Source organism: Arachis ipaensis, chromosome B06 (genome assembly GCF_000816755.2).
Source record: "Arachis ipaensis cultivar K30076 chromosome B06, Araip1.1, whole genome shotgun sequence".
Lineage (NCBI taxonomy): Eukaryota > Viridiplantae > Streptophyta > Magnoliopsida > Fabales > Fabaceae > Arachis > Arachis ipaensis.
Window position 1 is genome coordinate 107575228 of NC_029790.2, and position 13381 is coordinate 107588608.

The 13381-nt window shown below is 34.7% G+C and overlaps 1 protein-coding gene across 12 annotated transcripts; it reads left to right on the forward strand.

Moving 5' to 3' along the window:
- On the forward strand, nucleotides 3043-7910 carry LOC107604796 (ATP-dependent DNA helicase Q-like 4A). Of its 12 annotated transcripts, none has more exons than XR_002349135.1 (11): nucleotides 3043-3195; nucleotides 3743-3831; nucleotides 3905-3951; nucleotides 4181-4210; nucleotides 4305-4404; nucleotides 4991-5184; nucleotides 5559-5670; nucleotides 5733-5850; nucleotides 7030-7137; nucleotides 7269-7346; nucleotides 7423-7910. XR_002349135.1 is itself a non-coding variant. In XM_021104751.1 (6 exons), coding segments are annotated over exons 2-6 (444 nt in total). In that variant the 5' UTR covers nucleotides 4991-5184; nucleotides 5559-5668; the 3' UTR covers nucleotides 7622-7903. The 12 variants fall into 12 exon arrangements, 1 of the variants encoding a protein (XP_020960410.1); XR_002349136.1 differs by having other exon boundaries at nucleotides 5755-5850; XR_002349137.1 differs by having other exon boundaries at nucleotides 5755-5850; nucleotides 7043-7137.

Below are 13381 nucleotides of genomic sequence, written 5' to 3' on the forward strand. Positions count from 1 at the left end.
TATGGATGGTGACAAAAGGGAATTTTTGAGGTTTGATCTTTATATATCGTCCATAACATAGCAGATATAAGAAAAAGGCTATAATTTTTTAGGCCAATATTTTATTATCTGCCTCAATACATCATCATAATATTTTATTATCTTTTAGGCCAATATTTGATGCTAGACATTATCTGTGGCCCACACAATGCATTGGTTCACTAGCTTATTTCATTATTGAAGGACAAGGTTAAACCTATTCGGCGCAATGCACCACGGAACAAGAAGAAGGAAGTTAGTTCACCATACACTGCACCTAGCACGAGGTCATTGATTGAACGTGCGGAAGGATTACCGAAGGGGCAATGTGCAAAGGGAAGAAGAACTTGCGTACTTAGGTTTAGCTACAGTGAATTGAACTACCATATTATAATTATTTTACTTATTGCTGATATGCTTAGGTATTTGTTTATGCCACATTAGAAAGATTTGATTCATGATGTATTTTTTTTTCTTGCTAACATTACAATGATTTATTGGTTTTGTTACTCTTAAAAGGATCTATGAATTTTTACAGCTTAGAATCCCGGATTTATCAAAGTTGTTTGGTAAATTAGCCATATCTGTTCATATTGAAATAGGTGATCAATAACCATCCACTAATATAGCTAAACTAAACATCCTATACGTTACTGTAATGAACATCCAGTGTAACTTGGTCAAAATTAAAACATAACAAATCGAAGCACACACAACTACAAACGGATAACCATCCATGCTTACAGTGAAAATAAACATCTGATCAATCAGATATCCTAATAGCACATACACACACCCAGAGTATGCCCAGAAGCATAATCAGTCCATCCCTCAGGCTCTACAGGAACGAACTGCTCTGATACCATAATGTAACACTCTACCACCCAAAACTTTACGCTTAAGTCGTAAAATAGAGGTGGCGAGGTATTACGACTTCTAAAAATTAAAATACATACTTATAATAGTAGAAAGAATATAATAGACTAGGAGCCTTGAAAAATGGGTAAAACAAAATCGCAAAATCGGAGGTTCTCAGTATTGTAAAGGTGCCCGCATAGTTAATATAAAAGGTCTCGGGAGAGCCAGAGGCATTCCTAGAACTTCGACACTCAGATTTCAGCTTAAGAATTCAACTAAACCAGAAATTAGGTAAGTTGTCTAAGGTATTCAAGTCCTGAATCTAACTTTAACCGAATACTTCACATTCTGTCTCCTCAAATCCTCTGAATCACTGGTGGAACAACCCTCTCCCCTCACACCTTCGTCAAGAGGGATTTCTCAGAAAACATACACATACAGTTCAAGCAAGGAAAACACAGATAGAGAAGCATTTACAGCAAGTAGAACAAGTAGCGGATAAGCAGAATTAAACAGTTAAGCAAACTAAAACAATGCACACTTAAGCAAACAAACAAATGCATATGATGTATGTCTGTCCTATGGCTGATGAGTCTCATCTGTCGGTTATACAGCCAACCTGACATGTCCTGGTAGTTAACCATTGGACAGTCTCTCTGTGAGAGCATCCCCAAGCTCAATAATATTCCATGGAGTTAAACTCCAAGCTCAAATATAATATTTCATGGAGTCACACTCCAAGCTCAAATATAATATTTAATATTTATATATATATGCATGCCCATGGGGGAATCCGAGGAGTTAAAGTGCCTGGTCACATCTTGCGACAGAGGGTCAACAAATAGTCTCAGATACACAAGCTACATAATAATCTCTTTCCTTTTTAGAATAACACCTCAAATCAAAACTCTAATTCTTATAGAAACTTTGGCAATACCTCTTCTAAGACTCAAATTTCTGCCACCCTTCAAGGGTCCCAACTATCAAATCAAACACCTCTCAGCCCTTCAAATCACTTCCAGTAACAAATTATTTCAAAATCAAACAAATACCAATATTAAATTTTTTCCCAAAATCAACCAATTTCAACAGCAAATTATTGACAACAGCTAAACCACACATTTTATACCATATACACAATCCATCAATTATTCTTTCAGTTCATTCCTATCTTAAGGTCTTCTAGCTAAGTTTTCATGTGACATTAAACATTAACTACGAGAAACCAAAACCATACCTTCGTACAGAATCAAAATATTCAAAGCTCCGGAGAAGCTTTCTGACTGAGCTATCGAAGAAGAAAACGTCCAAAATCGTCTGTGTCTCCTAAAACTCCCGTTGGCCAAACCCAAGAGATAAAGGAGCTACGTCACCGTCAACTTTCACCGACCAAAAGTGGTGCCAACGTGTAGAGGAGGAGGATACAAATACTTTTACCGGATTAGATTTTTGATTGGAGTTACGAATTGCAAGAAATCGAAGCCGGAAGTTCGAAGGGATTTACGTTATTTCTTTTTTCCTCTTCGTTACGCTATTCTCTCTCTTTTTTTTCTTTCTTACGATGTTCATATATATATATATATGTATATATATGTATACATATGACTTATGAAGGCTTATAAGCCGCCTTAGCTTTCTTTATTATTATTATTATATATTTATATGTATGTATATATGCATAATGATAGTGATAATATATATATGTAACTTAATCCAAAATATTCGCCCTCGAAAATTGATATAAAATAGAAAAGATTCATACTAACGTAACTTCCCTTCTTAAACATGTCAAAGAAAAACAGAAAGATTTGACATGCTTAGTTTGCAAATCCAGGATATTCTTATAGCTTAAAAGTCTGCGCAAAGCGAAAGATACAAGATAGATTCGATGCAGAAAGGTTATAAGGCAGGTTGGTATTAGAACGACGGGTTTATCGCTTCTAATACTCGCTTCATCTAGCTCCTAAGTTCTGCTGATTCTAATGGTCACTACAAAAAAAAGAGTTTAAAATGGCATTAATATTACGGCGGTTTTAAAGAACCGCCGTAATACCCGGTTATTATGGCATTGTTAGTTGCTGCCATAATTAACTTTGTGTTTGGTGGCGGTTCAGGTGATTATTGTGCTTTTGAACCGCCATTTTCATACGTATATAAAACAAAATAACTGGAACCCTAGCTCATTAAACGAAACACATCCAGACAGCACTCTCGATCTCCCTTCTCTCTTCTTCGTCTCCTCCGTGTAAAGAAGCCCTCCGACAACACCGTTCTTCCCTCTCTGGCTTCTCCTCTCTCCGCCGGTTACCATTTCTCTAGGTACCTCTCCTTCTCAAGTTAAACTGAAATAGTTATTGATTTGTTTCTCTGCAGCTCCCTCTCAAGTTCTTTACACGGAGAGCTTCTTCGTTTTGGTTTCTTCGTTTTTGCTGATTTTTGGTTTGCTTAAATGAAAATCTCATGAATTTCGATCAAGGCGTGAGCCACTCATAGATCTCTACACTGCACACCCAGTTTCCTTTCTCCATTTCTCTCATCCTTCACCTCCATGCAACCTAACTCAATCCAAATCCACTAGTGCAACTTTTCTTCTTCTTCTTCTTTTCGTTTGAATTTTCACTGTGTTGCGCAGTTTTTGCAATCGTCGTCGTTTTCACCGATATCTTGTGTTGGTTAATCATTGTCATTTTTTAAAATCCCTAATTAAAATTGTAATTTTAAATCGTTGATCAATAAATCTGTGCATGAAGTTTCGTCAAATCCTGATTTCCCAATTTCCATGCTCGTTATTTATTCACAACAATTAATAATTATTAATTAATTAATTATTATCACCGTTTGACCTCTCTTCTTTATTTGTTTGTAGAAAATCGAAAACATGGTACCAGAGAGGCCGTGAAAGCTAGATAGTCAGATCGCTCATTTACAGAAAGAGAGAAAGAGAAAGCCACGATGGTAAATCCTTCTTTGGAGATTAATTTAAAATTGTTTTTGTTGCTGATTTTTGGGGATTTTTGTTTCTCTGCAGCTCCACGATCGAGTCTTTTGTTGAAGCATTCTATTGGCGTTTGATAGGTATTAAAAGTAAACTACATTTAAAAGTATAATTTCTTCACATACTCTTCTTTTGTTTCTGCTGTTTGATAATGGTATTAATAATAATTATATCTCTTCCTTGTTCTCGTTCATATATATATATATATAGTGATTGATTGAGCTGTTCACAACATGTATACTCTAGGCTCTGTTGTTTACTAGGATTTTGATATGACTAGTTATATGACTAATTTTGTATTGATATCAGGTGCAAGCATTTGAAATTGAATTAAAAGGGGTATAGAAGAATTCCTTAATCACATTTTTCTTCAATTTTATAAAACTAATTATAGCTTTATCTCTCTGTAATCTTCTTTCTTCCTATTCCGTAGGTTTTCTTTTTCATAGATCGTTAGTCTTGAAGACTAGAGGGGGGCTTCAGTGATTCCCAAATCTGGAAACTTATTCTCTTTTGAATTCTGGTCGCTTAGGGTAATATTTTCGATCTGATTCTACTTTCATCGATATATTTCCGTTAATTCCATCTTCAACTTTGTTTTTACAATTCATTTGCTACGTGATAATTGAATTGCTGGTTTTCTGTGCTGTTAACGCTTTCTTATTGTTTCTCGTGTAAAGGTTTCTTCTTATTTGTTTTTCTAAGCTGTTACCAGCTGGTTTCACATATCTTTTGCTAAGTTTTATTTTTTACAGAACATTTGAACTTGTCTTTGGTAGGTGATGTTACTTTGCAATTGGTTTGTTGGGTTTTGGTCATTCAGATTGTGGTTTTTGAGCTTGGGGACCATTCTTGATGCAGTTGTTGTTTACTAATTAGTCTTATTCTCCATATTCTCATGTTCTTAGTTGGTGAATTTGCTAGACTTGGTTCTGGAAGTTTTAGTATTTTCTTTGTGTGTCTTGCTCATTAATCATTAAGTTTAATGATTGAATTTCTGGAATAAGTAATTAGTCTTTGATGTAATTGATTAATAATTTTCTCTCTTTATGTTGGTAATATGGAGGCAACTTGATTATTCTTTTAATGATTTACGTTACTTCTTTTTGGTATTTCCAGGTCAGTGCTGTGTTAAGTCGAATCTTCAATACTTGTTTGTTTTGATACTTCAAGTTGGGTTGCCTTGACTGTAATTTTAGTTATTTGGGTCAATGTTCAATAGGAATGCAGAGCCAATTGAGTGCTTGAAGAAGGCACAGGCATTATGTCACCAGAGAATATCTGAAACTTGGAAGGCTGCTGAAAGGCAGAAGGTATGCCTATTCACAAAGAAGTTAATCCTTTAGGCAAAATGAGCCAAACTAGTAGGAAAGGAAAGATAAATAAAAATAGAGAAAACACCAACTTCCTTATACTCTTTTATTGAATAGCCTTTGTGCTTTGTGATTGTTGGTAGGTAATTTATTGCTTCCCAATTAGCCAAAGGTTTGTTCAAGTAGTAGATGAATCAAACACTGCCTTTGCAAAACACATTATTTATTTATTTTATTTCTCACATTGACATATTTCCTCAAGATTGACATATTTCCTCAATGTTGTGTCTCCTGAATTGAGATTTACTAACACTGACTGTATTTACAGTTTAAGAATTCTTTTGTATATATTTCATTTTATTTTTTAATTTCAGATTGATTATAAGGGATCCACAGAGTTGGGAAACATTGGCATTAATCCATGGGATTCTTCCATTTTGGAAGACCTGATGAAGAAGATAAATCCTACAATTAAAAATTTTTTATGTGAGATATTTATATGCTTTGTTATATACATGTTTGATTTACTGCATCTAACAAGGATTCAGGTGCTTTATGCTTGTATAAAAGCATTTTAGGGGTATCACTTGAGTACTAAATCTTATACAGGAAAAGTGGCCTTATCTACTTTGAAGAATGCATCAAAGAACAAAGTTATAGAGATAGGTAATATTCATATCCTTACTCTTGTCTTCATCATTGGGACATAATTGTCTGACTGCTCCTAGCTTTATGATCAATCTGAAGAATTCATTTATATATGAATTTACTTGCTTTATCTTCTTGTATTTCTAACGGAATAGGAACAGTTGACGGAATAATTTTTTTTTACCTGATTTGGGAGGTAGAATGCAGAGGGAAAACATGAAAAGCACAGTGAGAAATTTGATGAGTCCATGTAGTAGTAGAGAGTAGGATCTACATGCAGGTGGAGCCATGATCAGTGAAAATATAGTGAAGGGTTTTCTTTACTACTACTCTAGGGTGGAAGAGAGGGCTTTAATTATTTGACCAATGTGTTTGATGTAAGTAACACAGTAGCTATGAATGAAGAAAGTTTATTGTGTCTGAGAATGAAAGAGTATGGAAGCAGTGAAAGGGAATTGGAGTGGTTGGGATTGAATTGATATGACTAGTGAATGGAAATTGGAGGGTTATAAAAAAATTAATAAAAAAATAAATGAGGTTTTAATAATGTTGTAATAATATTAATTAATTATTAAAAAATGGGAGATGTGTTTCCTATTTGAGAGACAATGATCTGAATTCATGGCTTATTCACCAATCAAAGTGGAAAATCATACGGTGAATAATTTCTTTCATTTTGGTCCTTTTTGGAATATGCAATGGTGATGAATAGATTTTCTTTATTGGATTCATATTGTGTGTGACTATTCTGAGTTTGATTGACTTATGGTGATGAAAACCAAATCTTTGCAAACCATGAATAACCCAGCCCCTTGTTATTATTTTTTCTTAAGATAAATAATGGTAATTATTATTATTATTATTATTATTATTATTATTATTATTATTATTATTTTTACGGATTGTTGCATAATAGATGTGTTTTATATATTTTTAATATAAAAATAATCATATATTCAAGAAATTTAATAATATAATTAAAATTTGGATGAAAATAAAATTTTAGAACATATTTGTTAAGAGTACACACACAAGTGTTTTTTAAGTTTATTTTATAGACTCGTAAAAATAAAAATAATTAATTTACTAGTTCATAATTAAACATCTCATCAAGGTGTAACTTATAAACTATTTCATACACTTTCAAAATCACAACTTTGTTCAATTTTCTAATCTGTCTTGAATTGTCTTTGATAGAACTTTATTTCAGAATCTTTCAGCAAAGTTATACTCAGCACTGCGGTTGCTGCGAGCAACTATTCTTGGTGAATCTGGAGATAATGTCTTAGCTCACCACGTATTCTGGTTAGTTACACAAGTTCTCTGTATAGAGCTCATTTAATCTTGTGCAGTAATGGATTATGAATAGTTTAATTTAATTGAAATTTTGTCTTTGAATGCTACGCATCTGATGAGCTGCTGTTTCTGTTATATAGTAATTCTCTGTTGCAGCTGATGAGCAAGAAAGTACCAAGAACAAAGGAAAAACTCCTTGAACTCAATGGCATGAGCAAGTAAGTTCATTCTACGAATTAATCAAATGTACTGGTTAATTGAGTCGGCATTCACAGATGTTTCTGTTTAACATAGGGCCAAGGTAAGCAATTATGGTGATCAAATACTGGAAACCATTGAAAATACTATTAATGAGTATTACAAGTTGGATAAAAGCAGCAATGGCAGTGCTAATTCTGCAAAAAGGAGACGAGATGCAAATGGAGGTCTAGATAGAAATCTTGAGGATGATGATGAGTTGACTAAAAAAATCAAAATGTGCATACAAGAATAATTTTCTTACCTTTAGAATATATATATGGATAAATTTTTTAATATCTAGTCCCTCTTGTGAGACTGTTGGTGTAGTTTTTAATTCTTCAAAATGCTGGCAGTTTGCTATTTATTTGAGCAACTATTTATTTCTAACGTTCAATTTTCTTTTGCATGTAATATTTATTTACACGGACATGAACAATGAAAATGTTGGAATGATCTGTAGCAAATTTGTTGAGCATCACTCCCAATGTAATAGAACTAACAATATTTCTTAGTTTGATACTTTGTATAAGAGTTATTATTTTTTATTTGTAATACTAAAAAATCATATATTATGTTTAATACTTTGAGTTATATAATATTTTGTCTATGGATTATGATTTTGTTATTGTGGAATTTTAATAAAAAAATTATTTATTTAGCAAGATAAAAATAATAGTAAAAACTGCATTTTTAAAAGATAAAAAATATCATTTTTAACCGGTAAAAACGGCAGTTAAAAAATGACATTTTAAACGAAAAGGATGCCATTAAATACAGGTAAAAACGGCGGTTATAAACGCCATTTTTAATGAGAAGGATGCCATTAAATCCAGGTAAAAACGGCGGTTACAAATGCCATTTTAAATGAGGAGGATGCCATTAAACCCAGGTAAAAACGGCGGTTACAAATGCCATTTTAAATGAGGAGGATGCCATTAAACCCAGGTAAAAACGGCGGTTATAAACCGTCATTTTAAATGAGGAGGATGCCATTAAACCCAGGTAAAAATGGCGGTTACAAACCGCCATTTTAAACAACAAAACCGCCATTTTATTTGGTTAAAATGGCGGTTACAAACCGCCGTATTATCCACTGGTTATTACGGCGGTTTTCTGAAAACCGCCGTAATAACCAGAATGGCGCCCAGAATTCCGGCGTTTTTTGGGGGCGCCATTTTTGGCAATAATGGCGGTTGTAACCGCCGTAATTACCTTAAAAAACCGCCATTTTAACCATTTTTTTTGTAGTGGGTGTCATCATATGTAATACTATCGAAACTGGTTCAACCTCTGACACTAAATCTATCACAACTTACTTTTTCTCTCGACACCTAACTGGTTATCAAAGAGATATTTCTATCGGCCTAAATTTCTAGTCCGTATTCAAGTCCAAAACTACGTCCAGTCTTTCCAGTCCTAAACTTCCATATCCGGTTACGTAACCTAAACAAAAGCGAGGTCCTAGCTCTACACAGAACAAATCTGTCCTACGCATTTTGTATCATATTTACCTCGATCCTGTCGTGGCCAACTCGCATCTGCAGCTCTCCCACGCGAACAATCTCTAGACATGTGTCCCGGTGCTCCACATCGAAAGCACATTCCCAGTCCGTACCTGCGCGGCTCCTCTGGAGTAGTCTCACCAAAGCCTTCCTGTAGCAGTGTCCACTTCATGGAGCAATCCTCTGCGAGCTGGCTCTTCTTAACCAACTCAGTGAAATTTGTTAGCTTTTGTGGATACACGTAATTAAAGATATCACTCCTTAGTCCTTTCTCATACTGAGCACACTTCCATTCCTCATAATCGGCTGGATTTCTTTGACAAGTTTTTGAGAAACGGCACAGGTTGTCGAATTCACGAGTATAGTCAGCAACGAACATATCATTTTGCTTCATCTGCATTAATTTCAATTCCTTTGCAGTGCAAAACGCATGCAAGAAATATCTCCCATAAAACTCTATCTTGAATCTATTCCAAGTGATATCCGTTAACTCCACCTGCAAGTTATGACACAACTCTTGCCACCAATCCTGAGCATCTCCCTCCAACATATGAGTCACTATCTCCACTGAATGTACTTCAGAAACATGCTGAGTGTACAAAAAGCTCTCCACTTCTCAAAACCACTGATCAGCCTCCAGGGCATTGGTGTTTCCATTAAACCGGGGTGGACCACTCTTGAGGAAGTCAGTAAGGGTCATAGACCTATAGTATCGACTTACGTTACTTGTACTAGCACTAGGGTTTCCACCTCGACGTCCTTGCATTGGTTCAACCACGGGATTTCCTCTCTGAATACCTCGTTCGGATCCACGAGACGACATTTGGTCCCTGTTCACACCAAACAAGTGATATTAAGTTGATCAGTCTCAATATCGCAAGTTTAATGCTTTAAGTTCCAGATGCATGCTCATAAATATTTATGCCACATATATCAATCAGATATCCTAATAGCACATACACACGCCCAGAGTATGCCCAGAAGCATAATCAGTCCATCCCTCAGGCTCTACAGGAACAAACTGCTCTGATACCATAATGTAACACCCTACCACCCAAAACTTTACGCATAAGTCATAAAATAGAGGTGGCGAGGTATTACGACTTCTAAAAATTAAAATACGTACTTATAATAGTAGAAAGAATATAATAGACTAGGAGCCTTGAAAAATGGGTAAAACAAAATCGCAAAATGAAAAGTGCCACGCTCCGAAAACGGAATAACTTGCGTGTGAGGAAAACTATAACTATCAAACGTAAGGTAATAAAAGTAGGAATAGAAAGCCAAAGGTACAAAATAACAAGCTCCTAACTCAGTCCGCGAAGTCAAGGCTGACCGGAGAATATATATATATATATATCCAAAACCCAAGACGTACATAAACAAAATCCTGCCTCTCCATAAACCTCTAAGAGGATAAAAAAGAATAAGTTATGTGGAGAGGAAGCTAACTACGTGTATATACATCACTGCACAACAAAATAACACAGTAACCACTTCGCTTTAGGTGTCCAGACACCTAATGAGATACCTTTCGACCTGCATTTGAAAAATAACAACATAGTATGGAATGAGAACTGGAGGTTCTCAGTATGGTAAAGGTGCCCGCATAGTTAATATAAAAGGTCTCGGGAGAGCCAGAGGCATTCCTAGAACTTCGACACTCAAATTTCAGCTTAAGAATTCAACTAAACCAGAAATTAGGTAAGTTGTCTAAGGTATTCAAGTCCTGAATCTAACTTTAACGGAATACTTCACATTCTGTCTCTTCAAATCCTCTGAATCACTGGTGGAACAACCCTCTCCCCTCACACCTTCGTCAAGAGGGATTTCTCAGAAAATATACACATACAGTTCAAGCAAGGAAAACACAGATAGAGAAGCATTTACAGCAAGTAAAACAAGTAGCGGATAAGCAGAATTAAACAGTTAAGCAAACCAAAACAATGCACACTCAAGCAAACAAACAAATGCATATGATGTATGTCTGTCCTATGGCTGACGAGTCTCATCTGTCGGTTATACAGCCAACCCGACATGTCCTGGTAGTTAACCATTGGACAGTCTCTCTGTGCGCGCATCCCCAAGCTCAATAATATTCCATGGAGTTAAACTCCAAGCTCAAATATAATATTCCATAGAGTCACACTCCAAGCTCAATAATATAGTATTCCATGGAGTCGAACTCCAAGCTCAACAATATAGTATTCCATGGATTCGAACTCCGAGGGTCAACAAATAGTCTCAGATACACAAGCCACATAATAATCTCTTTCCTTTTTAGAATAACACCTCAAATCAAAACTCTAATTCTTATAGAAACTTTGGCAATACCTCCTCTAAGACTCAAATTTCTGCCACCCTTTAAGGGTCCCAACTATCAAATCAAACACCTCTCAGCCCTTCAAATCACTTCCAATAACAAATTATTTCAAAATCAAACAAATATCAATATTAAATCTTTTTCCAAAATCAACCAATTTCAACAGCAAATTATTGACAACAGCTAAACCACACATTTTATACCATATACACAATCCATCAATTATTCTTTCAGTTCATTCCTATCTTAAGGTCTTCTAGCGTAAGTTTTCACGTGACATTAAATATTAACTACGAGAAACCAAAACCATACCTTTGTACGGAATCAAAATATTCAAAGCTCCGGAGAAGCTTTTTGACTGAGCTATCGAAGAAGAAAACGTCCAAAATCGTCTGTGCCTCCTAAAACTCCCGTTGGCCAAACCCAAGAGATAAAGGAGCTACATCACCGTCAACTTTCACCGATCAAAAGTGGTGCCAACGTGTAGAGGAGGAGGATACAAATAATTTTACCAGATTAGATTTTTTATTGGAGTTACGAATTGCAAGAAATCGAAGCCAGAAGTTCAAAGGGATTTATGTTATTTCTTTTTTTCTCTTCGTTACGCTATTCTTTCTCTCTCTTTTTTTTTCTTTCTTACGATGTTCATATATATATATATACACACGTATAAAGGTAAGATTTGAATTTAATGAATTTTTTCAAATAGGAAAATATAATTTTCTACGAAAAATTGTGTAAAACGCGTAACTGGTAAAAATAGCCAGCAGTATCATCTTAAGTCTGTTCGGTATTGCGAGTAAGAAAATAAAACGATAAAAATCCTTAGAAAAAATATTTAGAATTGAAAATTGGGCGCTAATTCTAAACGTTTTGGCCCAAAGTCGGACCAAACAGACCAAAAATACTAAGCAGTTGGACCGGAGCATACACTATATATAGAGAGCCTTATTCATGAGCCAATCAGTTCATTCACCACCTAAAACACAAACAACAAGCTAATGAGTTATAGCTGAAATGACATAGTCTCTCCATACTCACCTAAGAGGTTGCGGGGTTCGAGTCTCCTATCTTCGATAAAAAAAACAACAACAACAACAACATAGCTGGTGAAATCAAAGAGAAGAGAAGAGGGTTACTATTCACCGTCCTTTTCATTTGTTCATAACTTGAGTTATGGTGCTCCGATTCATGTACCGTTTGTGACTACGCGCTCATTTCTAACCAAATAATGTGGTAAGAAACTCACACTTTCTTGTCCAGTTTTCTGCCCTAACAATTTCGTAATTTTGGGTTTAGTTATCGAGTAGATTCTTTGATTTTGGTTGTTTATGAGTGATCTAGCATTGAGTTATTATTGGATTTTGCTCTTAATACCGTCGAAAAAGGTAAGTCACTTTAAAACCCTTGTGGATTAATGATTTTGTGAACCTTAGGATTAATTTATGGTAAATTGAATGTGTATAGCTTGAATTTGGTGATTATTAGAGTTGGTTTTGGCAATTGGATTGACTTTGGTGGCCGAAACTTTGTGGAAGCTTGTTTTGAATCATTTTGGTATTTCGTGTGTCTTGAAAATCGGCCAATGCATGATTTCGGTTTCCTTTAGTTAATATGTAGTGTTTTATGCTTAAGCTCGTAAATAAAAAATGGTGAAGTATTACGACTTCTAAAAATAAGATTACATACATAGGTATATATGAAAAGAAATTTAATAGAAGTCTTGAAGAAAAAGTTAAACAAAACAATCAGAACTCGCGTTGCACCCGAATCGTAAGAAAGCGAAACACACATAAAAAAGAAGCGAACACAGCTTTAGTTGTGTGAAGACTAAACTGGTAGTTAATTTCTTTTTGAAAAAATGACCAAATGTATGTACATAGAATGCCAGTGTTAAAAAATTTAAAAATGTCATTTTTAGTAATTTAAATTTAATTATGTATTAAAAAAATAAAATTTATTAGTATGTGATGGTGGAAAAATTATTGAAATTCTTGATGGACATGAATCATGTTTAGCGATAATTTTTTTAGCAAATCATATTTAGTGAGCTTTTATATACAATTTTAAAAATTCACTATCCTGTTATTATTTGTGTTAAAGAATACTATTGAATTTATAAGTAAACAGTGATAAGATATTGTGTTATTTGTGTTTTTATAAAACAATTATCTTACCACAATTTACG

Excerpts from the sequence above, each read along its gene's own strand:
- LOC107604796 (XM_021104751.1), top strand. Across the intron at positions 5,851-7,029 it reads GAACAAAGTTATAGAGATAG|AACTTTATTTCAGAATCTTT; the intron begins GTAATATTCATA and ends TGTCTTTGATAG. Across the intron at positions 7,347-7,422 it reads GAACTCAATGGCATGAGCAA|GGCCAAGGTAAGCAATTATG; the intron begins GTAAGTTCATTC and ends TGTTTAACATAG.